The sequence below is a fragment of the Tursiops truncatus genome, chromosome 14 (assembly GCF_011762595.2).
Source record: "Tursiops truncatus isolate mTurTru1 chromosome 14, mTurTru1.mat.Y, whole genome shotgun sequence".
NCBI lineage: Eukaryota > Metazoa > Chordata > Mammalia > Artiodactyla > Delphinidae > Tursiops > Tursiops truncatus.
This window is the reverse complement of record NC_047047.1, coordinates 73,888,791-73,913,968: the sequence shown is the minus strand read 5'-3', so window position 1 is coordinate 73,913,968 and position 25,178 is coordinate 73,888,791. Positions and strand designations below refer to the sequence as shown.

Sequence of the window (25,178 nt, the reverse complement as noted above, 5' to 3'; positions counted from 1 at the left end):
CCAAAGATACACTATGGGGTATTATCTCTTTTTCTCTGCTTATATATTCATCTATTTTATTTAAAATGAGATCATACTGTATATTGTGGTCTTGTAACTTGCTTTCTGTACTTAATGCATTGCGAACAACGTTCCATTACAGTTATTCTTCTAAGACAACATTTTTAATGGCTATACTGTATTCCATCCTATATTCCATTTATTTAACCAATTCTCCATTGTGGGACATTTAGTTGCTACTTGTTTTTAAATTATAAACGGTGCTTCAATGAATCTCCTTTTATGAATTGTTGTGAATTACTGTTCCTTCCCTAGAATAAATTGCTGGAAGTGGAAAGTCTGAATGACCAGGGCTTCTTTGGTTCTTTGTGTACCATCTCTGTCAGGAATTTCATCTGATGCGGTTTCAGCTACCACTCCTCTGCTGGTAATTACAAAATCTGGGTCTTTTGTCCCAATCCTGCTCCTGGACAGTAGACCTCCATTAATAACCCTGCCGGTTGTACTCTCTATTCACAGGTCACAAAAGCACTCCAAGCTCAAGCATTTCCAAGGGTGAACTCAACCTCTTCCTCTTTAATGAACTCCCTCTCCTTTATTCTCATTTCTGCCAGTGGTACCGGTATTCTCCCAGCCACACAGGCATGAAGTCGGTGTCCTCTTTCCTCTCTCGAGCCCTTTATATTAAATAACTTACCAATGGGAATTCCCCGGCGGTCCAGTGGTTAGGACCCCATGCTTTCACTGCCGAAGGCCTGGGTTCAATCCCTGGTCAAGGAGCTAAGATCCCACAAGCTGTTTAGCGCGGCCAAAAAATTTTAATAAATAAATAAAGTTACCAAGTCTTCTACCCACATCTTCACCTGTTCAGATCTGTCCAATTCTCAAGGCTTATCTCTAATCACCTAACTGTAGGAAGTATATTCTTATCTTTCCAGCCAGACATGAGCCCCAAAGGAGAGGAAGGGGAAGACAAGAAGAAATATTTGAAGAAATAATGGCTGAAAACATTTCTAAACCTGATGAAACCTATAAATCCACAGATCCAAGGTCAATGAACCCCAGCCACAAGAAACACACAAACACAGAACATAAAAAATGCACATAATGTAAAAACTGTACAAATCAAAATGTACAATCAAGGAACATCATAAAAAACTGCTTGAAACCAGTGATAGAGAAAAACTTTTCATCACCTGGAAGAAAAAAAAAAACAATTTCCATACAGAAGAACAAAATTAAGCAAGACAGCAAATTTCTCAATGTAAACAATGTGTGCAGAAAAACAGTGCAGCAACATCTTTAAAGTACTGAATGGAGAAAAACCTGACAACCTAGAATACCATATCCTGGGAAAATATCTTTTGAAAACAAAGGTAAATTAAAGACAGTTTCAGACATGCAAAAGCCAAAAGAATCCAGTAACAGCAGAACCACACTGCAAAAAAATGTTAAAACACGTCCTCTGCCTTAAAAAACTAAAAATAGAATTACCATATGACCCAGCAATCCTACTGGGCATGTACCCAGAGAAAACCATAATTCAAAAAGACACATGCACCCCAATGTTCATTGCAGCACTAGTTACAATAGCCAGGTCACGGAAGCAAACTAAATGCCCATTGACAGATGAATGGATAAAGAAGATGTGGCACATATATACAATGGAATATTACTCAGTCATAAAAAGGAATGAAATTGGGTCATTTGTAGAGACGTGGATGGATCTAGAGACTGTCATACAGAGTGAAGTAAGTCAGAAAGAGGAAAACAAATATCGTATATTAACGCATGTATGTAGAACCTAGAAAAATAGTACAGATGAACCAGTGTGCAGGGCAGAAATTGACACAGATGTAGAGAACAAACATATGGACACCAAGGGGGGAAAGTGGCGGTGGTGGTGGTGATGTGATGAATTGGGAGATTGGGATTGACATGTATACACTGATATGTATAAAATGGATGACTAATAAGAACCTGCTGTAAAAAAAATAAAATAAAATTCAAAAAAACCCCAAAAAACCGTCCTCTGGCTGAAGAATGTTAACAGATGGAAATGTGGATCTACAAAAGGAATGAAAGCACCAGAAATCGTAGCTAAATGGGTATATATGTAGGATTTTATAAATTTATTTATTATTTATTATTGGCTACATTGGGTCTTCGCTGATGCGTGTGGCTCTCTCCAGTTGTGGTGAGCGGGAGCCACTCCTCGTTGCAGTGTGTGGGCCTCTCATTGCGGTGGCCTCTCCCGTTGCGGAGCTCGGGCTCTAGGTGCGCGGGCTTCAGTAGTTGTGGCACGCAGGCTCAGCAGTTGTGGCTCATGGGATCTAGAGCGCAGGCACAGTAGTTGTGGCGCATGGGCTTAGTTGCTCCACGGCATGTGGGATCTTCCCAGACGGACACGAGCCCGTGTCCCCTGCATTGGCAGGTGGATTCTTAACCACTGCGCCACCAGGGAAGCCCTAGGTTTTTAAATTATTTTTCTCTTTAAAAGATAATTGTTTAACCAAAAATAAGAGTCACAGAAGGTCAGAGGAAGAAGGAATCTTGGCAGCCACTTGTTTGCAGAGTTATTTACTAATATCATTCAACTGATGGGAGGGCCAGGAATATAAATCAGGTTTCCTGATGCCTTGTCCAGATTTTCAGCTACCTAACTGAATGATGACAGATACAAAGCTCCTTTCCAACAGACCAGAAAACAGTTACTCTTTTTCTGGTTTCCAGGTCAAATACTTTTCTTCTTCCTTTTCAGACCTTCCTCTAGCCATTCTCGCTCACACGCCCCCTCATGATAATATTTGCATAGGGCTTTATAGCTGCCAACCCTCCCACGTCTGCTCCCTCACTTGATCCTAAGAACAACTCCAAGAAGTCTGTAGGCCAGGAATTTGCATCTTGTGGATTTTACAGATGAAGAAACTGAAGCTCAGACCCCAGTGAAATTTCCCAAGATGAGGGAATAATATCTTGGTGAAATTAGGAATTGAATTTCAATCTTCTGTCTCCAGATCTTGTGCTCATTCCACCAGCGCCATTCTGCCTCCCTCATGTGCCCGAATTTCATGTTATTTGGCATCATTCACCTGGCTCTTATTTTCTCATACTTGAAGTCATGATTTTCTAGAAAAACAAAGCAACCTCAGAAAAGCAAAGGCACAACTTTTTCTTTCAGTCAACTCTTGAGCTTATTTATAACATATGCCTTCTCTGAAAGCAAAAGGAGACCTGAAAATGGCACACAGAGCATTTGCCTACAAGGAACACTGGAACAAACGGACTTAGAACTAAGTTCCACAATGACTGAACAAATTAGCCTGGAAAACAGAGCGATTAGTACACCATTCAACAGAAGGAACAAAATGTATAGTTTAACAGTGGAAAGTCTCTTGGTTTCATATTGTAAGACCCTTTAAATGTCGGTGTGCTGTACCCCACATTTAGATAACCCAACTTATACTGAAAATAATCTATTAGCAGTGAAAATTTTGTGGCGACTAATTGTTACATTCAGTAAACATTTACTACTCCCGACCCCCCGCCCCCGGTTTGCATAGGTCATTGAACTAAATGCTGTGGATGGGAAAAAAAGAGGCCCTTATTTCCAAGTTGTCCACTAACAGGGACACAGATACAATATAACATGAGCTATAATGGAGGTAGGTGCTGGAGAGGAAAGGAAGCAGCCCAATTCACCAAATCATTCTCCAAAGCCAATTCATTGAAAGTCCATTTGTCAAATGATCAGAGGAGAGAATGACCAATGTACAGAATTTACCACTTAGTAAAATCTTCTTTTAAGTAGTATTTTTAAAATATTTCAGTATATAAAAATGTATTCTTCTGAGTACTTACTACAAGTCTGCACTTGTGCTAAACGCTGTACACACTGGCTTCAGCTTAGGAAGTTATTGTGTGAATTAAAGCTCACAGAAGTTAAGTAACTTGGCCACACTTACATGGTAAATCAGTGGCAAAACTGGGGTTTAAAACCAAGTTTATCTGAATCCATCATGTGATTTCTCGGCAGCTCCCTATACAGTCTGTCTTACAGCAGCTACTGATTTTCGGTTATGTACTAGGCACTGTACTAGGGTAGGTACATGAATTACAGCATTTATTTACAACTCTGTGAGTTATGAGTCCTTTTCCAGATGAGAGACTCCAAGAAGCTGTATAATTCATTTCAGGACTCTCATGTGTTTAAAACCCGTAGCTTCCTGTCCACTAAAAGACAGTCATCAGGGACTTCCCTGGTGCCGCAGTGGTTAAAAATCCACCTGCCAATGCAGGGGACACGGGTTCCATCCCTGGTACGGGAAGATCCCACATGCCGTGGAGCAACTAAACCCGTGCATCACAGTTCCTGAGCCTGCGCTCTAGAGCCTGCGAGCCACAACCACTGAGCCTGCACACCTAGAGCCCGTGCTCCGCAACGAGAAGCCACCGCGATGAGAAGCCCGCGCACCGCAACAAAGGGTAGCCCCCGCTCGCAGAAACTAGAGAAAGTCCGCGCACAGCAATGAAGACCCAACACAAAAATAAATAAATAAATAAAGACAGTCATCATAATGACCTGCAATGGCCAATTCAAAAGCTCTCTGCACTGTCTCCCATCATTCCCCACTCTCCTCCCTCTCCACTCACCAAGCTACTTTTTGAACATACCTGGCGTGCTCCTGCAGGTCCCTTGGCCTGGGATATTCCTCCTTCCTCATTCCCCAGGTCTTACTCACATGTCACCTTCAAAGTGTGGCCTTTCCTGACACCGTTTAAAACTGCACTCTCCCCCCCCCCCAACCTTTCCTTGTTTCTTTTTTTTTTCTCCATAGCTCTATCACTAACTTACTATACCGGTTATTTTAAATCATCTGCCTCTCTCCGCTAAAATAAGACCAGGGAATTTTTTTTTTTTTTTACATTTTGCCCATCCCTACATTTCTTGAACCTGGAACAAAGTACATGCTCAAAACTTATTGAATTGCATTAAACTTTTGCTCAAGATTAAATAGAAGTGAGAATTGGGTATTGAACCCAATAGAGGATGCCAGAGAGAATGTGTATTCTGGTGAGCTCAATTTTGGGAACAAGGGCCTCATGGGACCCTTGAGCTGACAGATCTCAGAAACACTTGGAACTTTACAGAGCTTTTGCAGCTATACAGTGTTAAGTAAAAGTTGAGAAAGTGAAGCAAGATAGCCAAAACCACAATACAGAGTGGCATGGACAAGTGTAGGTGTGGGTGAAGATAGCTAGAGAAGGAAATTGAGTAATTAAAAAGATAAGCAAACCTCAATACAATATTTTGAAGGCCAAGAGAAGAGTGACTTTGAAGGTTAGGTAGTTGGTAACACTGAATGACTAAAAAAAAATGAAGTCAGAAAGGATAACAGAACTTTGTGATTTAGGAGGGCATCAGCATCTCACGAGACATTTTTGTGGGAATGCGAAGAGAGTATCAAACTTATGAGTCAGAATGGTGAAATGTATGAGCTACTCATGGTGAAGCTGCTTATTTTAAAAAACAGGACTAAGCATTTATCTTTCAGTGTTACCTCTATCTGAATTTCAGAATCAAATATACTAAGTAACCTAGTGTTTCTCTAGCACTAGCAGAAGGAAAAAAATGAACTTTTAAAGGCAAACAGTTTGGGTATATTTACTGGGATATTTAACTGTTACGTGACAACAGTTTTCCCTCTGATGGAAAATGATCCCTTAACAATAACATTTTCCCCTTCCTTGGTGGAAATAATTGGGATTAATATATTATGACTGTTCTCCAGTTAAAAAGTGTAAGGCCTGTGTCCTTTCCCAGAAGACAAACCTGCTGCGAATGAAGTAGTGATCAGAAGCTGTGATGGTCCACACATCCACTCCAGGGACAGGAACAGGCCCAGCTGGGTCCACCGAGCTTGGCTATGGCTATTCTCAAAGTACTAAAAAACCCTGGCAGTCTGAGTTTATTGTAATAGAAAATGTTGGGTTTCACCTATCAAAAAAGGATAACAGATTTAAAAAAAAAACAATAAATATTTCAGAGATTTATTAAAGCATCTTATCACAAAGATGGAAACATACAAAATTAGAAACATGCAACCATCATCTTCCACAGTCAAGTTAAAATGTTATATATTTTTCCTGTTTTCAGAGCTGAAAATCTCGGATCTTATACCGAACTCGCTCACCCTGAATATTTCATTCATTCTTCCTGGAAGTATCCAGGGCAGCAAATAACCAAAATGCAAACTATTATATAAAGAAAGTGCAGTTAAAAAAGAATATGTGTAGAGAATGCCCGCTTCCCACCCACCCCCCAATCAAAGGCAAACAATGGCACTTTGCTCTTGCTTAACCTAGATTGTCTTCAAAAACTATTAAAATGTAATACACTTAACAACAACAAAATCTGACTTTTAATAGCTATCCAAAAAGCTTGTTAGTGTTTAAACAAAGGAAAATGTACTTTATATCCAATAAGTTTGAAGAGCCCTGTGTTGCAGCATTTTGTAAAATAAACAAGACAAAAAGCTGGTATAGGGTTTATTGACAAAGGCAGAATTTCTTCAGGCAGGTATGTAAGGAGGTGGTGGTTCCTTCTCAGGCATCTTCACTGCCATTTCATAGGTTGGCAAAACATACTGAAGAGAGACAAAAAATTATATTAGACTTAATTCTCCTTTAAAATTCTATCTGAATAATTCAGCTTTCAGAATTAATACCTTTAATAGGGGTATATAAACCTACGGAAGAGCTGAAGAAACCATTAGCTAAGTACACTTCACCCTTGAGTACACCTGACCCTTGAGCAATGTGGGCATTAGGGGCGCCGACACTCTGCACAGTTGAAAATCCACATATAACTTATAGATGGCCCTCCGTATCTGCAGTGCCACATCTGCAGATTCAACGCAGACTGTATAGTACTGTAGTATTTACTACTGAAAAACATCTACATATTAGTGGACCCTCGCAGTTGAAACCCATGTTGTCTGAGGGTCAATTATAGCTCCTGAGAGTAGAGGTGACTAATAACCTGGAGCTTTTACACGCAGGTGAGACGTCTGATCCAAGATCACTAGAGATGGATGATGGAAGGAGGGAGGGCAGACAAAATTTTGCTTCTGAACTGACCCTGAGGCTACCAGGACGCCTTGACAGGCGGTATGTGCCGCCACCCTCCCCTCGCTCCACTGTGACTGATAAAGCAGCAGTGCCAAGTACACCTCAGGAACTTAGGATCTCGGTGAAGGGTCCCGCTGAACCACGCTAAAGGAACGCTCCATTATGAGGCTGTATTTCATCAGAATCTGTAGGCAAAGGATCAAGTACTTGTGTCTTCTGCTCTAAGGTAAAGGGCACATCTGTGTAGAAGAGTGGCATTTTTAATCTAAGTGACTCTAATGTGACAGGCTGGCCCTACATGGGTCACATATACTCTACATGCTGGAAACCTGGGAAAACAGTACAGCAGCAACTAGAGGGCCTGAGAGGTAGGCCTCCCAACAGACTCCTGGAATCCACTGCATTCATCTCCCCACAGGAAAATCAGCTTCCCCACTGGATCATATGGATGTTTTCGGAAAGCAACACAAGCTTCAGTTGATGGTACCCTATCCTTAGAAGTTCCAGAAGCCAAGAGCCTGGCTCGCCCACACTGCGGTTCCCTGTCTGATCTCCCCCTCAAAATGTAATGCTTGGAGACCGATTACGAATCAAACCTATTGGCCAAACAGAATGAGATGAGCAGTGCAGGGTGCCTCTAGCCCATGTACCCAGGATTCCAAGTGAGAAAGGCTGAAACTTGTAGATACAAGCTATCCACAAGTTTAGGATTATCCCTAAACCACAATTATGGCATTGAAGAGAAAGTCAAGATCCAGGGTCTTCTCTCTGGAATAACTGATAAAGGCTAGTGAAGATTTAATACCGTAAAGGATCATTCACCTGTGGAGGTGCTTCAAAGGCAGGGTACACAGCAATCTCTGGCATGTTTCTGTTGTTGATATATTTATAACAGTTCCAAACACAGTTGATTAGATAAGCCTAAAAGAATACAAACAAAATTTACATATGCTCGAAACTCAATAGACCACCTGCTCTAAAATGAAGGTGACTTATAATGCTCTCCCCACTTTTCTCCACGGAGAAGGAGACCGGCATCCACTTGGACCTAGCACAGGCCAGGTGCTTTCCCTACCTGGCCTCACTTAAATGTCACAGGTTTTATTACCACTGTTTTACAGAGAAACCAGAGTTTGGGATTCCAATTCAAGTGTGACAACCATTGTGCTGCAGAAGAAATTCTATTTCTGAACCTTTGGAATTTTAACAGATTTTCAATCCAAATCATGAACCACATCCAAAAACACAATGATGTTCCTTAGGAAGAATCCTGGCGCTTCCAACCACTGCCTGGAAACAAGAGGGAGGACGTTCCCTGGAAGCTGTCTCTACCACTACATCAGAATAGGAGAACTGTAAGGAGACACAGCAACAAGAAGGTTTAGATGGACAGTGTCACAGTCCAAATGGCCCCCCAAATATTTAGTGAGCAACTCACCTTAAAAATGATGAACAAGGCAAAGAATACAAGAACAATGAACAGGAGGCAGCTGGAGTCCAAAGCCAGGAGGTCATCTTTATAGGGAAAATCAGGCTGTAAAAAAAAAGGGGGGGTGGGGGATGAATAGGCAGAGCAGAAAGGATTTTTAGAGCAGGGAAACTATTCTGTTATGATATCACAATGGCGAGTACAGGTCATTACACACTTGTCCGAATCCCCAGAATGCACAACACCAAAAGTGACCTCTAATGTAAACCACGGACTTTGAGTGATGATGTATCAGTGCAGGTGCATCAACTGGAACAAATATCCACTGTGGCTCAGAATATGGACTGTGAGGGAGGCTGGGTGGGCAGGAGCGGGTATATGGGAACTCTGTACTTTCTGTTCAATTTTTCTATGAACCTAAAACTGCTCTAAAACTAAAGTTTATTAATTAAACATATACACACACACTTATAATTCAGCCATGGCACCTGTATTTTGTGATAACCTAGAAAGCATCTTAAGAATACAAAAGGCACCCAAATCAGAACTGATATTCCAATAAAAATTTATAAACAGAATTTAACTCAAAGTGCTTTTTAAGCCTCAGCATCACTAATGCATGCTACTGATCACTTAAAATATATGTCTGAACACTCAGAATACTCCTAAGAGTCTACACTGAGCTCATTTTACATCTTCCTGGCCTTTGGGAACACACTGTCTCCTGTACATGACCCCAGATTTGTCCCTGGGTCACTAAGTCAGGAGGTGCTGAGATTTACCTAAGTTTCATGGGCCATTCAGTCCTACATGGGGAAAATGATTTTTTAAAAGCCAAGTGTCAGCAATTCCCTGGTGGTCCACTGGTTAGAACTCCGTGCTTCCACTGCGGTAGCCGGGGTTCCATTCCTGGTCGGAGAACTAAGATCCCACAAGCCTCACGGCGTGGCCAAAAAAAAAAAAAAAAAAAAGCCAATTGTCAGTCTCAATGCTCATCAGAAAGGGGCCAAAAGAAGGCACGTCCCTGGTTATGAAGCCAGGCAAGCTTATACTATTTACTGGACACATAAAATGTTCTGAAAAAGATCAGCTGTATTTTTTTTTTTTAATTTATTTATTTTTGGCTGTGTTGGGTCTTCGTTTCTGTGCGAGGGCTTTCTCTAGTTGTGGCGAGTGGGGGCCACTCTTCACCGCGGTGCGCGGGCCTCTCACTGTCGCGGAGCACAGGCTCCAGACGCGCAGGCTCAGTAGTTGTGGCTCACAGGCCTAGTTGCTCCGCGGCATGTGGGATCTTCCCAGACCAGGGCTCGAACCCGTGTCCCCTGCATTGGCAGGCAGATTCTCAACCACTGTGCCACCAGGGAAGCCCAGATCAGCTGTATTCACTCAAATATTTCTTTAGCATTTACTGTGTGCAAGGCAATGAGCTAGGTTCAGGGAGAAAGGCATTACAAACTAATTTAGGATTTACAAGCTGGCCAACAGAGAAAGCATCTTCCAGTCTGGGACACCAAGTGAATAACAGAACAGAGAAACCACTGGGGTTCTGCCAAAGGAATAGTAAATTCCTTTTGATGTTCTTCTATAAAGTTCATTTAATCTTTTAAAACTTCTAACTGTTTTTAATGGAAACATCAACACAAAGGCCCAAATAATTTTACATTTTCATTAAGAAAGCACACAGAAATCCCAAGGACCAGAAGAAAATCGTATCCACACACCAACCCCAACCCCTAGCTACGAAGTGTCTCCTTGGAACAAAAGTGTTCTTTAAGCCTTCATCTATAAATAAGAAAAGGACAAAAACTCAATGGGACCGGCTCCAGGGGGGACGTTATAAATTTTATTCAGAAGCCTTGCAAATTTTCAGCCAAGGACTACGTGATCGGGGAGAACTATGCTCAGGAAGCTGCTGACCAGGCCAGCAGGCCCTGCCCCGGGCCACCTCTCTCCAGCCCCATCACAGGCTGCTCCCACCACGTCTGCCGGGCCACCGCGGTCACCTCTGAGTTCCCTGACTATGCCACGTTCCTTCCTGCATCTCTTTTACCTGGAACTTTCTTCTGTACTTTTCCTATCTCAAGTCCTGCTCAGACTCTTGAGTGCAATTCAAAGTTCACTTCCCACCCCAGGTGTGGTATCTGTGTGATACCCACTCACAAAGCAACCGACACTTTTACTTCACTGTTTTTATCACAATTTTAATTCAATAACCGTCAACTTCCCAATTCTTTCACTAGAAAGTAAGTTTTAACTGATGTAGCCCTAGGACTGAGCAGAGTGCCTTGCACACAGGAAGCCATCAACAAATGTTTTTTGAATGAATGAATAATAAATTTGTGGTATGCAAAATGGACTATCTGAAGTGGGTTTCAAGAAAATTCCCCAAAAGACAGCATTTGTTAAATAAACTTCCATTCATCTGGATCCCACACCTCCATCCAGACCTTACTTCAGCCCACAGTGTTCCCTGCCTCTCCATCCCATGTCATTAACTTATGCTCATTTACTGCTGTCATGCGACAGCCCTAGCTTATTATCACAAATGAGATCTTCATGTCTTGACTCCCCAAACACATGCTTTGCTCCTCGAAGAGAAGGAAGTTATGTTTCTATTTATACCATTCACTAACAGTTTGCCTAGAATAGAGTGAAGGCTATAGAAGGCATCAAATATTTGCTACAGATGCCTGCAAAGACAGAAAGCTACAACTCCAATAAGTGCCAAATACAGTCAAATTATTATGTTTTTCATATACCCAAAACAAAAGATGAACTACTCCTGAAGTTCTATGATATCCATCTTTAGGGACTTTTAATAGCGGATTGTCCACGTGGTATGGCAAGAAGATATTCTATTTTCATCTTTTTGGTTTCAACATGGTCACTAAGAGTAGTAATGATAATTGCTTTAAAACATTTTAAAAAAGAAACAGGGGAGGTTAAAATAAAAATAGTGCCCAAAAGCTGACTCTGAATTTCAATGAATGAAAAAAAAAGTTTAATTAGCATACACACTTACTAACTGATCCAGATATTCTTTGATTCTTGGCAAGTAAGTGAGAGAACTGATAGCAACCAGGCAGCTGAGAACGAAGTCAAAAAGCCGGTAACAGAAGAACGGAATCAGCCAACCCACTTGATACTGAAGGAAAGAAAGAGCAACCACAACATCACATCAGGTATATGCAATGACTGGGTACCATTCAGTAAAACTCAGAACTAACACACCATTGTAAAGCAATTATACCCCAATAAAGATGTTAAAAAAAAAAAGAAGATGTGGCACATATATACAATGGAATATTACTCAGCCATAAAAAGAAATGAAATTGAGCTATTTGTAATGAGGTGGATAGACCTAGAGTCTGTCATACAGAGTGAAGTAAGTCAGAAAGAGAAAGTCTAGTACCGTATGCTAAAACATATATATGGAATTTAAGAAAAAAAAATGTCATGAAGAACCTAGGGGTAAGACAGGAATAAAGACACAGACCTACTAGAGAATGGACTTGAGGTTATGGGGAGGGGGAAGGGTGAGCTGTGACAAAGCAAGAGAGTGGCATGGACATATGTACACTACCAAATGTAAAATAGATAGCTAGTGGGAAGAAGCCGCATAGCACAGGGAGATCAACTCGGTGCTTTGTGACCACCTAGAGGGGTGGGTTAGGGAGGGTGGGAGGGAGGGAGACGCAAGAGGGAAGAGATATGGGAACATATGTATATGTATAACTGATTCACTTTGTTATAAAGCAGAAACTAACACACCATTGTAAAGCAATTATACTCCAATAAAGATGTAAAAGACAATACAAAATAAATTTTTTAAAAAAATTAAAGAAAATAAATAAACAGCAAAAAAAAAAAAAGTTAAAATCATAGAATACTTACAGAAATTGCTCCGTATACCAGCATTGAACTGATGATAAACATAAGAACAGAGACGGCAAAAAGAACACAGGCATTATCTAAGAAAACAAAAAGAAGAATCTAATTAAGCTACTTATATAACAAAAAGAATAAAACTCTTTATGACAAAATAATGTTATTAAGTAATGAAGTTTGAGAAATCCGTGCCTTTTTCTTGTTTGTTAAACGGCCACAACTCACTGCCACTTATTTAGGATGGCACATGAAGCAGGTACTCTGCCAGCGACAGATCTCTGCTCAGAGTCTAACTTCTGAAGATGTGAAATAGATAATTATAATTCAGTGTGGCAAGTGCTACAACAGAAGCAGAAACGATTAGTTTTGCCTGTAGAATCAGGGAAAAAATATGAAAGAAATGGTACAAGTTGGGTCTTGTGAGATAAGCAGGGTTTGACTGGAGCAAAAGGCTGGTATTTGCTTAAGAGACAGATGTATTAAACACAGGGTTATACAGATGCCCCCAACTGCCTTAGATAAAATACACAGCCTGAAATTCAAGTTTCTCCCTTAATCCCCCACTCCCATTTCAACACCCAAAATCCCTGCTCCGCATCCCTTCAACCATGGCTTCTCTGCTACATCCTGGTCTATTTTCTTCTTTGTTCCTCAACCCTTCCTCAGATTGCTGCCTTTCTCTACATTAATCCATGTTCACTAAATTTTCTCACAAAGCACTCATGTAATCTCAAACAAAACAAAAACAAACCAAAAGAGCCCCCACACTTGACTTGATGAGCTTCTCAGCACAAATCTAAAGCTGATTCTCTGACTCTGGCTAGTTAAGAACCTGAAAGGCACTAATAATGATGAATGATTAGACTCACTGCTGAATGTCCACACTACTGGATAAACGTTATGTATCATCTTGTCACTTGGCAATGCACACAGCATCAATATCTGGCACTAAACTAAGTAAGAACAGCCCTCTTTAAATTTTCCTAGAGGACACAGGATAGCTAAACGTTAAGGACTTAAAGAACCTCCCTGCTGCAGCACGCAAAATGGCACTCAAAGGGAAGAATTCAAATATAAACAAACTTGAAAGCAAAATTTATCATTCAAACAATCAGCTTTCAAAAATCTGTTACTGGAAGACTAGGAGTGGATTTTGACTTCTTAAAGTGTCGGAATAATTAAAGTGAAGTTCAAGGTCTTTCGCTGGAGCAACAAAAAGCAAAACAGGAGAGATGGGGTGGTGGGTGGGAAACACATTTCATGCCTGGAACAAGGGACACTCCAGTATGTGTGAATCAATAAGGCAAACAAAATATGAGAGGCTAGATGCCAGAGAAGAACCTCAGGTTCCCAGCCACCATTACATTCAGCACCTCCTTTGGAGGCCCCAAGTGTCCACCCATCTCCAAAGTGAGTATAAATAAGGATGAATTCATATTTGAAAAACAGCCTGCATATGCTGCAGAAGTATTTCCTATAAACTGAGTGTCACTGATTTGGCTGATTAAAAATAACTATTTGGCTGATTAAAAATAACTAATCACAAACCTCATTTTAAAAAATCAGTTATCAGGCCAATGATTAGAAATTAACTTACCTTTGCAATACTGGGTCTGTAGGAAAGTAAAATCTTACCTTCCAAAGAAACACCAACTACCATATGACCAAGAACTATGTATTTTTTTTTATATTTGCTCAATAACAGGGCTTCGGTAGAATATAATCAACAAACATATGATAATGAATAGATCTGATTTTCTCTATAGCAGCAACAACACTCACGCAACATGCAATGAATCTGTGACTTCTTCCCTGCAGCTCTAACAAGAGTCAGTTGTACAGACCTACGAGAATCTCAATAACCATAAATCTTTTTCTACACCTCAATTTTAAGAGAAACACACATGACAAGGGAAAACGCTGACATTAGCAGGTTCAGTAAAATTTTACAGCCTAAAGTAAAATTGTATGAATGCCAAAAAACGTCACCGGAAGCTAAAGTTTTATTTATTGTTCTATTCTGGCTTTTAAATAAAAACAGATTACTCAGAAGAAAAAAAATCAAATGCCAGAAAGTATGTTTCTGTATGTTCTTGGTATTTCTGCTATCAATTTGACAACAAAATTAAAGGATTATATATACTGTATTTGGAAATACAATCAGGAAACTCATTTAAAAAAAAAAACACTTTAAAAACACAGTATGAACAACTGTTAGTGTTATCATACTACAATGTATAACAGATGGCCAGAAAACTCTACTTGGCTCCTAAAATAGGTTAGCCCTGAGGACAATGAATCATTTGAATTAATAACCAAATTTTTTTTAAAACTTCATTAATGGATCAGAGAAGATCATAATGTACAGAAGTACAGAACTTTATGATAAAAGCTAATCTAAAAAGAGCCTACAATATAAATACAACACACATGTGAACTGGGAACATTTTTCTGAAATGAAATTTTTCTGAAGAAGAAATTGTTCACACTAAAAAGTTTGAAGCATAATTTTCTGTTCAAATATTAAATGTTTAACATAATTTTAATATAAAATTAAACCTGTATGTTAGAGAAAGATAAATAATGAAAAATACTGCTATCAGGGAATAAATAGGTTTAAAAAGGTAATTTCCATGAACATTCATTCCATGAATGTTCTAGGAGTACTCTATTTTTAACGCCAATGTCAAATCTTCATCTAAACAATAAAAATATATTAAGAATTGAGGCCCTGGGCAAAAGATACCACCAAATATTCAAATAATTCACATTTTATACTTTACTGTAAGATTTTTGCTCCATGAGCAAATCCATCCTCTACTACAACTTGTCAGCTAACCCTCAAAGGCTCAGTCTTTTTTGTAATTCCTTCTCCCCTCCTCTCTCCACAGTACCCAAATGTATACAATACACATTTCTCAAAAATCTTCTAGCAGTCTATTACATTTTCTGGCTACAAATGCTCAATTATAATGCTCAATTATAATTTTTAAAAAACCTACAAAAACATTTTGTGCCTCGGCAAGTATAATAACAAACATAATTTAATCAATCCTCCTCCAAGTTAACTGTATGTGTGTAATCAGCAGGAGATATTCTCGACTAAAAACATACCAGCCATTCTCTCGGACGAATAGTAATTGCCAATGACTTCATACTGAATGTTGACAGCGGGCATTGAGTTTGGATGTGTTACTTCCACAGTCAGCAAAATTGCCATCAACAGGTTGACCACCTGTGAAAGATAACATTTTACCAATTATACTACTAGCCAGGGAGTGAGTGGTCCTCAGCACAATCTTTAGATGTCTTCCCCTATTTAACACTGTTTTCCCTGAAGTAACAGAGACACAAAAAGGGGACTACCTGTGAGACAAAATACACAATACCATTTTAAGAATACTTTAAAGTTGGGGGCTCCCCTGGTGGCACAGTGGTTGAGAGTCCGCCTGCCGATGCAGGGGACACGGGTTCGTGCCCCGGTCCGGGAGGATCCCACATGCCGTGGAGTGGCTGGGCCCATGTGCCACGGCCGCTGAGCCTGCGCATCTGGAGCCTGTGTTCCGCAATGGGAGAGGCCACAACAGTGAGAGGCCCGCGTACGCAAAAAAAGAATACTTTAAAGTAAATATTTCATAAAGTGAAAGTACAAACTTAATCATTTCAGAGAAAAGATGTTTGACTGATCCTGTGTCAATATAACAGAAGAAGGCACAACAATGAAAAATGAGAGATCATCACAAATTGTTCATTTGAATCACATATTTATTCATATCCCAGTCTCAGAATTTCCAGATTTGAAGAAGCTAATCTATCAGACAAATATAATTTCAATGGGCTAAGTATGTAATGATCCATCAGATACGCCTAAAGCCCCTCCACAGTTATCTCCTGTCCAGCGATAGGTAACTATAAACTCTTGAGCTACACTCAAATGCTTAAAAAGATTCTGACTGTGCCATTTAACTTTCACCTATTGGTCTTAATTCTACAGTTTGAGATAATTTGCTACCCCTTCTGAATAAGTGCTCCTCTGACACGTAAGGGCAGCCAACATATGCCTCCAAATATTGTCTTTTCTAGAATAAACGCTCAGGTACTTAAACCAGTTTTCTAACCAGCATATTTTCCAGCTGGCTCACTAGTTCCTCTTTGCTCCCCTCCATACACACATTCCAGTTTGTTCAACATACTATTAACATGAGAGAAGATCAGCCTGATCACAACACATCTGGATCTCAGTTCCCATATCCTGGGCTAACAAATTTCAATTAACGCAGCCTGAAACGGCACTGGCTGCATAAATCTTTTAAATGTCACATGAGTGACTCCCTAAAACTCCCAGTTCTTTTTCACATTTGATCCTGCTAAGCTACCACCTGTATCTACATGTAGAGTTGGATTCAGAGGCCCAAGCATAAGCGCTTATATATGTTTGCAATCAAATTTCATCTTATTAACATTCTTGCCTATCAAGATTTTCTCCATCTAGATTCTGACACCCTGCGGATAGACTTACTCTCAGCTGCCTGCATTTGAAAATATGATCATCATATAATGAGAATCTCCAACTAAGTCATAAGCAAAAGAACAGGGCTGATGACAAAGCCGCCAGACAGAGGCTGTTCTCTTCCCATCAGCCAGCAACCTCTGAATAAAAGTCTTTATCTAGTCCAGAGAAACATCTTGAGACTTTGTCAAACATCTTGCTGAAATCCCATCATTGGTATCTGGTGAATTTTCTTAGTCTACCAGGGTGTAACTCCAATTCAAAAAGGAAATTCTCTAGGCCTCTAGTTGTTAGTGAATTGTACAGTTATCCCAGGAGGCACCACTTCCTTTAAGTGATCAAAACAACACTAATGATTTGAGGATTGGAGTAGGCTTCCCTATCTAGAGTTCACAGAATCTGTCTTCCTTCCCTTTGTGAACATTCGATACTTTCAAGGGATATGGGAGCTTTACCAACAGTGTTTTAAACAATCTCTATTATGTAGCTCTCTCCTGTCCACCCTGAATAACACAGCTTATCAGCTGAAGGCATTTCACATTCTATAAGACATGCAGCCCAAGTTTTATCTTTAAATAAGATAAACAGTGTCACAATACCTAATTCAGAATCAATTGATATTTCTGACTATATACTATAAATAAGTAAATTCATCTATATTACTTCACTTATTCCTCACAACAATCTTGTGAAGTAAATATTACTTACACCCATTTGCAGATGGGTAAACTAAGGTTCAGCAAAGTGAAATAACTTGTGTTAAGTTCACTGAGCTGAAGAGCTAGGATACAAATCTGGTTCTTTTTTAGGCATCCTTCTTCTTACCACTATAGGATTACTTATAACCATTCCTAAGCAACCCTTGTTTTGAGATCTTTCCAAAATAAACCATTATTTAAGGCTATAAAATATTTATACTTTACCCTCTAAATAAATATGTTCAGTAACGTGCCTTTTTTCTTGCACTGCTCTAAAGCAAGGTATTTTATCCTTCAATGCTTGAAAGGTCTTACAAGGGACAATCATATTTGCAAGGTGACTCTCCAGTTGAAGGCTGACTTTTTTTTTTTTTTTTTGCCCACTTCTATTGCGATGGGTTTTGGACAGTATATGTGGTGTATGAGTATGAGTTAATACAATCACATGAATTAATTATTGAACAATCAGATACATCTACTAAAACACTGTATATTCTGTGTATGGAAATGAGTTAGAAATCAATTCACCAAACTCTTCTTTGCTAAGCACAATACAGTCATAGTTTAAAAGCTCTGCACTGCACAGAAAAACACTTTCATGTCAAGAAAAACATGCAAACTCAATTACTAAGTGAAGGACATGACACAACAAAGATATTCAGGAGTTCAATTTTCCCTTCTTAAATATTTGTATCACATGTAGGATTTATAAAAATCTCTTTTCTTCTCTTCCATGGGTAAGTCACAGACTCACCCATTATTATCTTCTAGTATTAGTGACACTTCAAATTTCTTTTCACTGTGAGTCATACCCCCGAATATTAAACAAAACAAATATAGGTCTAATCAAAAGGACCAGGAAATGGTAAAATAAATTCAGCACTATTTCATTAAATGCTCAATTTTTCAAATCTTCATTGAATTAACTATATTTCATTAGCACCCCAACTTAACATTTTAAAGTACTAATCTGGAAAACCCATCCTTGTGATCTTAAAAGATACATCACTGAGCACCTATCCTGTGCTCATAAGCAGGCCCTATCCTATTTACTTTTGATTACAGTTGATATTTCTACTAAGTTCCATGTAGCGTTTTTCAAAACACACATAAAACTTTATAGTTTTGTAATATAAAATTTCTATGAAGAGAGCAACTATATACAAACAATTCCAGAATATTTATTCCTGATTCATTTTTCCCTTTTACTGCATTCATGAAAGAAAATTAGTAAAAATGTAATTAAAATAATGGTCAACTTCTAAACCTAGTAATATGGAGAGGTACAGAATGCAGCAAATATGTCAACAGCATGGGCAATGGACACACCAATGTAGGAGCAGTACTGTATTTAGTGAGAAAAACAATATGGTTTGTGTTATAAGCCTAGTGCACACTTTATATAAGTAAACATACAGCAGCTGAAGACCAGATGTGTTAGATTTCACTTGTTTCAAAGGAATGGTATCAGATCCTTGGAAGCACTCAGCCTGGGGAGAGTAATTCCTCTTTGCTTCTCATTTCATCGCCACACCCATCCCAGAACACCCTTGAGGACCGGTTTTGTTTCTGTTTTATTTTTTAATCATTATTCTTTAGTTTTCCCACAGCATATTTTGCCACAACCTAATATCTGCGAAGACTATAATTAGAACAGTGTTTTAGGGCAACCTGATGGGGTCTCAAGCAAGTCAGAGAGCCGTCATCAGAGAGAGACCAAAATGGACTATCTTTAAAAATGTTGTTAAATGTATATATAGTTGAATGTATGTATACAGTTGTTGTTTACCATTATGTGCAGTTACAAATGAGTTATTCCTACTATTTTTGGAGGAGATAATTCATTTAATAAATGTCTAATAAGTACTTCAAATGCTCTAATAAGTTACTATTAAACACACAGTTTATAGAGAAAGGCATACCATCTTCCTCCCTCAAGGAGGACATCTTGCTGTAGGGGGTAAAAATTTTTAAAAAGATAATCATACTAATGTGTAATTAGTACTATTTAGTAAGTACATACAAGAGGTATGCAGTAACTTTTCCAGGTACACAGTAAGGAAACCAGATCCCTCTGGCTGGGAGTCAAGGAAGCTTCATCAAGAAAACAACTGAACTATTAAAAAACTAACTGTATAGGAAAACATAGGAAGAACACTCTTTGACATAAATCACAGCAAGATCTTTTCTGACCCACCTCCTAGAGTAACGGAAATAAAAACAAACAAATGGGACCTAATGAAACTTAGAAGGTTTTGCAGAGCAAAGGAAACTAAAAACAAGATGAAAAGACAACCCTCAGAATGGGAGAAAATATTTGCAAACGAATCAACAGACAAAGGATTAATCTCCAAAATATATAAACAGCTCATGCAGCTCAATATTAAAAAAAAAAAACCAATCCAAAAATGAGCAGAAGACCTAAATAGACATTTCTCCAAAGAAAACATACAGATGGCCAAGAGACACATGAAAAGATGCTCAACATCACTAATTATGAGAGAAATGCAATCAAAACTACAATGAGGTATCACCTCACATTGGTTAGAATGGGCATCATCAGAAAATCTACAAACAATAAATGCTGGAGAGGGTGTGGAGAAAAGGGAACCCTCTTGCACTGTTGGTGGGAATGTAAATTGGTACAGCCACTATGGAGAACAGTATGGAGGTTCCTCAAAAAACTAAAAATAGAATTACCATATGACCCAGCAATCCCACTACTAGGCATATACCCTGAGAAGACTATAATTCAAAACGACACATGCACCCCAATGTTCATTGCAGCACTATTTACAATAGCCAGGTCATGGAAGCAACCTAAACGCCCACTGACAGACAAATGGATAAAGAAGATGTGGTACATATATACAATGGAGTATTACTCAGCCATAAAAAGGACTGAAATTGGGTCATTTGTGGAGACAGGGATGGACCTAGAGACTGTCATACAGAGTGAAGTAAGTCAGAAAGAGAAAAACAAATATTATATATTAACGCATATATGTGGAATCTAGAAAATGGCACAGATGAACCAGTCTACAAGGCAGAAATGGAGACACAGGTGTAGAAAACAAATATATGGACACCAAGGGGGGAAAGTGGGGGGTTGGGGGTGGGATGAATCAGGAGATTGGGATTGACATATATACACTAATGTGTATAAAATAGATAACTAATAAGAACCTGCTGTATAGCACAGGGAACTCCACTGTACAGTAGAAACACAACATTGTAAAACAACTATACCCCAATTAAAAAAATAATAAATAACTAACTGGAATTGGCAAAATGGTTGTTAATGGTTGAAGCTGTATGATAAGTAAATGAAAGGTTTTTATACTATTTCATTATTTTTGTGAATTTGAGATTTTTCTCAATAAAGTTTTTAAAAAGTGACTTGGGGGAGAGCATTTTGGAGAGCATATTCAAAGGCACTGAGACAAAAAAAAAAGGTATTTGAGGAAAGATACTAACTTTTAAATATACACAAGTTATCCTTATTTAAAGGAGTCGGGGGTGAGGATTGGAAAGGAACACAGCTTGAGGGAGCCTGTCTTCACTTCTACCTCAGCTACCTACCTTTTAGACTGTTTATGGTGAAGACACTCATGAAAAATTAGCCATATATTAAATCTTTCCAAGACCTAAAATTATAACAAATGCTCAAAATGTCTTCTTGTAGTACACCATTAACCATGAAAGAGGACACCCCTGCAGCAGACTTTTAAGCTCATTTTCAATCGTTCAATAAGCATCTGCACTTACACCACATAAGAAACTGTTGTTTAAAATCACATGGCTTCAAATTTTTCAATAAATGATAGAAAAAACAATTTATGAACGTCAGAGTTTAAACTGGAGCTCATTCTGAAATTTCATATTACTTAAACCAGGTATTAAGCCAGGCATGCTTCTTTCAACTGGCTCTGGCGTCTCTGTGTCCTACTGCACTACTTAATACCATACAATTAATCCTTTACTATACAGTGTGCAATCGCCTAACATGCGACCAGTAGAGGCAGTTCTAGAAGGCAATGACACTATATCAGATACAAAGTCGTTGCTACAGTGTCTGCACCCGGCAGGAGGGAGGACTGAACCCCTAGGTTCCAAACAGCACAGGGCAATCTAAAGAGAATCATATTCTCCCACCTGGAACAGAAGAGGAAGAGTATCCCCGACAAGGTACTTGGAGAGGGAAGTGACATTCCAGTTCACCCACCCACTCCCATATTATTTCTCTTAGTAAAGAAGCTTCTGGCAAAAAAATGCACTGTTCAGACAACTCCTCTTCGTTTTGTGTCTTGGTGATCTTGTTTTCTGAATGTTACATGTCTCCCCAACTAGACAGATATTGTGTCTTTGTATTGCCAGGGTCCTGAAGCCACACTTTTTAAAGTCACCAATACAATTACAATACTGTAATCCACAAAACCAATGGCCTTTTCCAGTTCTTAATGTAATTTGAATCTGATATTACTGATCACCTTCTCCTTCTCCCTTGACACTGTACCGTTAAGTTTCACTTTTGTATCTTTGCTCCAAAGTTCTTTGCAATACCATCAGTATCTTAATGGCAGATGCCATGGCCAAGACAAGAAACACTTCAGAGCCTCTGTGTGGCAGCTAATAGGAACACAAAAGACGAATAACACATCTCTGTGATTTACTCTTTTTGTATGTGCACCACAGCCATTTACACTGTAGATAATCAATATATGTCTTAAAACAGATTAACTGATGTAAGCAGCTCATAATATTCTACTAACCAGAGAAATCCATGCAAAGAAAGAACAGCTACGGCATCTTTCTATAAAACTAAAGCACGCAAAAAGGATGCTATGCAAAATGTTTTCACATCAAGTCCTTCCAGTGGGAAACAGATTTACAACTCCCTGTTCCCTATGTTGGGAGAATAAATGCCCTTACTAAAGTTCTTCTCTCTGCATTTTGAGTTTCATGGTTTATAACTCCTAATTTTCCTTGCTATTCCCTTAATTTTTATGAGCTGAGCCCATAGCATCAAAAAAACATCTGCCTTGGAAAGAAATACAGCCAATTACATTCGGATGGTTGAAACTGAGATGGTGCTTATTTTCTTCTTGAGGAGTTAGAAATCCTTTGTTCTGTGAATGGAGGCAAGGATATGAGAAGAAACAGGAAGAGTAAGTTTGCAGGTTGAGTTCCAGGCTGCTGAGCTCTTTCTCAATTAAGTAGGAGGGAAGGTCATCTTCTAGGGATGAGGGAAGCAGGGTTGACTAAGAGGCCTGAGGACCCTAAAGATTTGAATTATTCATTTAGGGAAGGCAGAGCTAAGGACAAACAAAAGAAACTGAAGACCCAGACCCTTAGCAAGATGAAGAAATAAAAAGTTAGAAATACAATGCTGCTGTTGCCCTGATCTGATCAATGTCCAGTTTTACAAATCAGTTAAAATACAAAGGGGGGGGGGCGGTCTTCGTGGGGAAATGTGATATAATTATAGCAATGATGTTTCTGAGTATAAAAATAATGGAAATATTAAAATAAGCTTAGAAACAACCCAATAAGCCTACACATTCAAGTTTTGTTGTTTTTAATGTGCATTCATGAAGCAAGGCTGTAAATAACAACATGGCAATTAGGAATAAAGTAGAGTTCCAATGGTCCTCTGCGGGTGGGGCATGAAACTGTATCTGCCTAACTGAAGATGATTCTCATCTGGTGTTTGCCAAATGGTGATGATTTCGATCAAACCTCTGGGTTGGGAAGAAATGAGAACAGAGAAAGGCAAAAAGATATGCCTGTGATAAAGCTTTTCCTTTTTCGTAGTTCACAGATGTTATCAGAAACTGCAGTATCACTAATGCCACAACCTCCCAAACCAAAAACTAAAAAAATCACAAAGTCATTAGCGAACATGACCGAGTCGGCAATATGAGAACTTTGTCAAATCTTCTGTAAAGTCATCATAACCTAAAACTACCTAAACAGAAGCACATATTTACAAGTCACAAATTAGATTCAATGTATATGGATACTGGAGATGGTGGTAAGAAATCACAAAGGTATTACTAGTGAACCACCAATCAATAACACTGCCAACTTGGTTCTGACATAGAATTACATAGATCTTGGCCCCCAGGGAATGCCAGCATATGTGACCAAAACGGAGTAAGCCCTCAACAAAGGTCTCAAAACCGGAATAGGTCTTTTATGAAAAGCGTCTCATGAGCACGGGATGGGGGAGTGAGGGGATCTACTGCATTAGGAAAAGGCAAATCGAGTGTATGTAAATCCTGGCAAATGGTATTACCTCCAAGCGTACTTCCACACTCACAACAGAGGCCTTTCTGCCTACATCACAAACACACTGTAACATCACAAACACACTGTAACAAACAAGGTCCAGGAACCACAGACAACTGCGTTAAAAATGGATATGTCGCCTTCCCTTCAAGCAAGAAGTAATGTTAAAACTAGGCTGCATCTATCAAGGTGCATTCCTAATTGTTTCGCTGGGAAAAAAAAAAAAAATTCCAGGAAGCACTGGGGGAAGGGAGAGTTCTTTCAGGTCACGGAAGCACACAAAAAGATCCCGAAACCTGGTCATTTCCAGAGCTCCCCAAACCAAAACCTAGCACCCTCATCCCGCCCCCCAAGCCCCCCTGCTTTTCCCAGTCCCGCTTTCCTCCTCTTACTCTCGCCCAAAAACCATCTCCCTATTCCCACCTACCACCACTCCGATTCCGGGACACAAGTCTGCCCCCTCCAAGTTAGAGGCCCCTAAAAAGGTCCCCCACGCCTTCCCGCCCCACCCCCTCCCAGTGGATCCTCCCTTTCGGACCACCCCCCACTTCCCGCTCCTGGCGCATTCCCCCCAGCGCCGTACCCTCCCGCCTCGCCAGCCCTTACCATGTACCAGGTCCCCAGGATGATCGTCCCGGTGCGGACATGGCAACAGCCGCAGCACCGGGTGCTGTAGAACCGGTCGCTGCGGCTCCGCTTGAAAGTCATGGACACCATTGGGAATCTGGCGGGCCTCGTTCTTGGCCGGGGCCCTGACAAACGCCTTCTGCCCAGCGGTTGAACCCAGATAACTCCGTCACTGTCCAAAATCAAACGACGCGTTTTCTAGCCCGCCCCCGGCCCGGGCCCCAGCCAGACTCTTCGCACCTGCGCACTGAAGACCCAGCGCTGCTCTCGCGCGAGCTCGGTTTACCCTTTTCCTCCACCTTCCCCGCACACAGGCCAATGGAAGAGCGGAAAGCTAGGTGGACCCGGCCCTTGATTGGAAAAACTTGGAGATTGACAAGATCTCACGCCCAATCAGAACCGCAACTCGCCTTAGCGCTCATGGATCCCTGCCTCTTACTTGAGGGAGATGGGGGGCTTATAGGCCTAGGGTAGTTCGGGTTGAGGGGAGGCGGGTGGTTCAGCATCCCCGAGATGAGAGCGGCAAGAAGAGAGGCATTTAATGGGAAAAAAAAGAGGGTCGAGATGGAGTAGGTGGCAGAAACCGGGAACGAAGGACTTTCCT

The 25,178-nt window shown here is 40.0% G+C and overlaps 1 protein-coding gene across 1 annotated transcript; it reads right to left on the bottom strand.

Moving 5' to 3' along the window:
• Nucleotides 1–6,037: 6,037 nt before the first annotated feature.
• On the bottom strand, nucleotides 6,038–24,802 carry LAPTM4A (lysosomal protein transmembrane 4 alpha). Its single transcript, XM_033837979.2, has 7 exons — nucleotides 24,554–24,802; nucleotides 15,563–15,683; nucleotides 12,455–12,531; nucleotides 11,583–11,705; nucleotides 8,570–8,665; nucleotides 7,954–8,052; nucleotides 6,038–6,647 (listed from the first exon to the last, which is right to left on the bottom strand). The coding sequence occupies exons 1-7, from the start codon at nucleotides 24,662–24,664 to the stop codon at nucleotides 6,573–6,575; spliced, it is 702 nt and encodes a 233-aa protein (XP_033693870.1). The 5' UTR covers nucleotides 24,665–24,802; the 3' UTR covers nucleotides 6,038–6,572.
• Nucleotides 24,803–25,178: the final 376 nt, after the last annotated feature.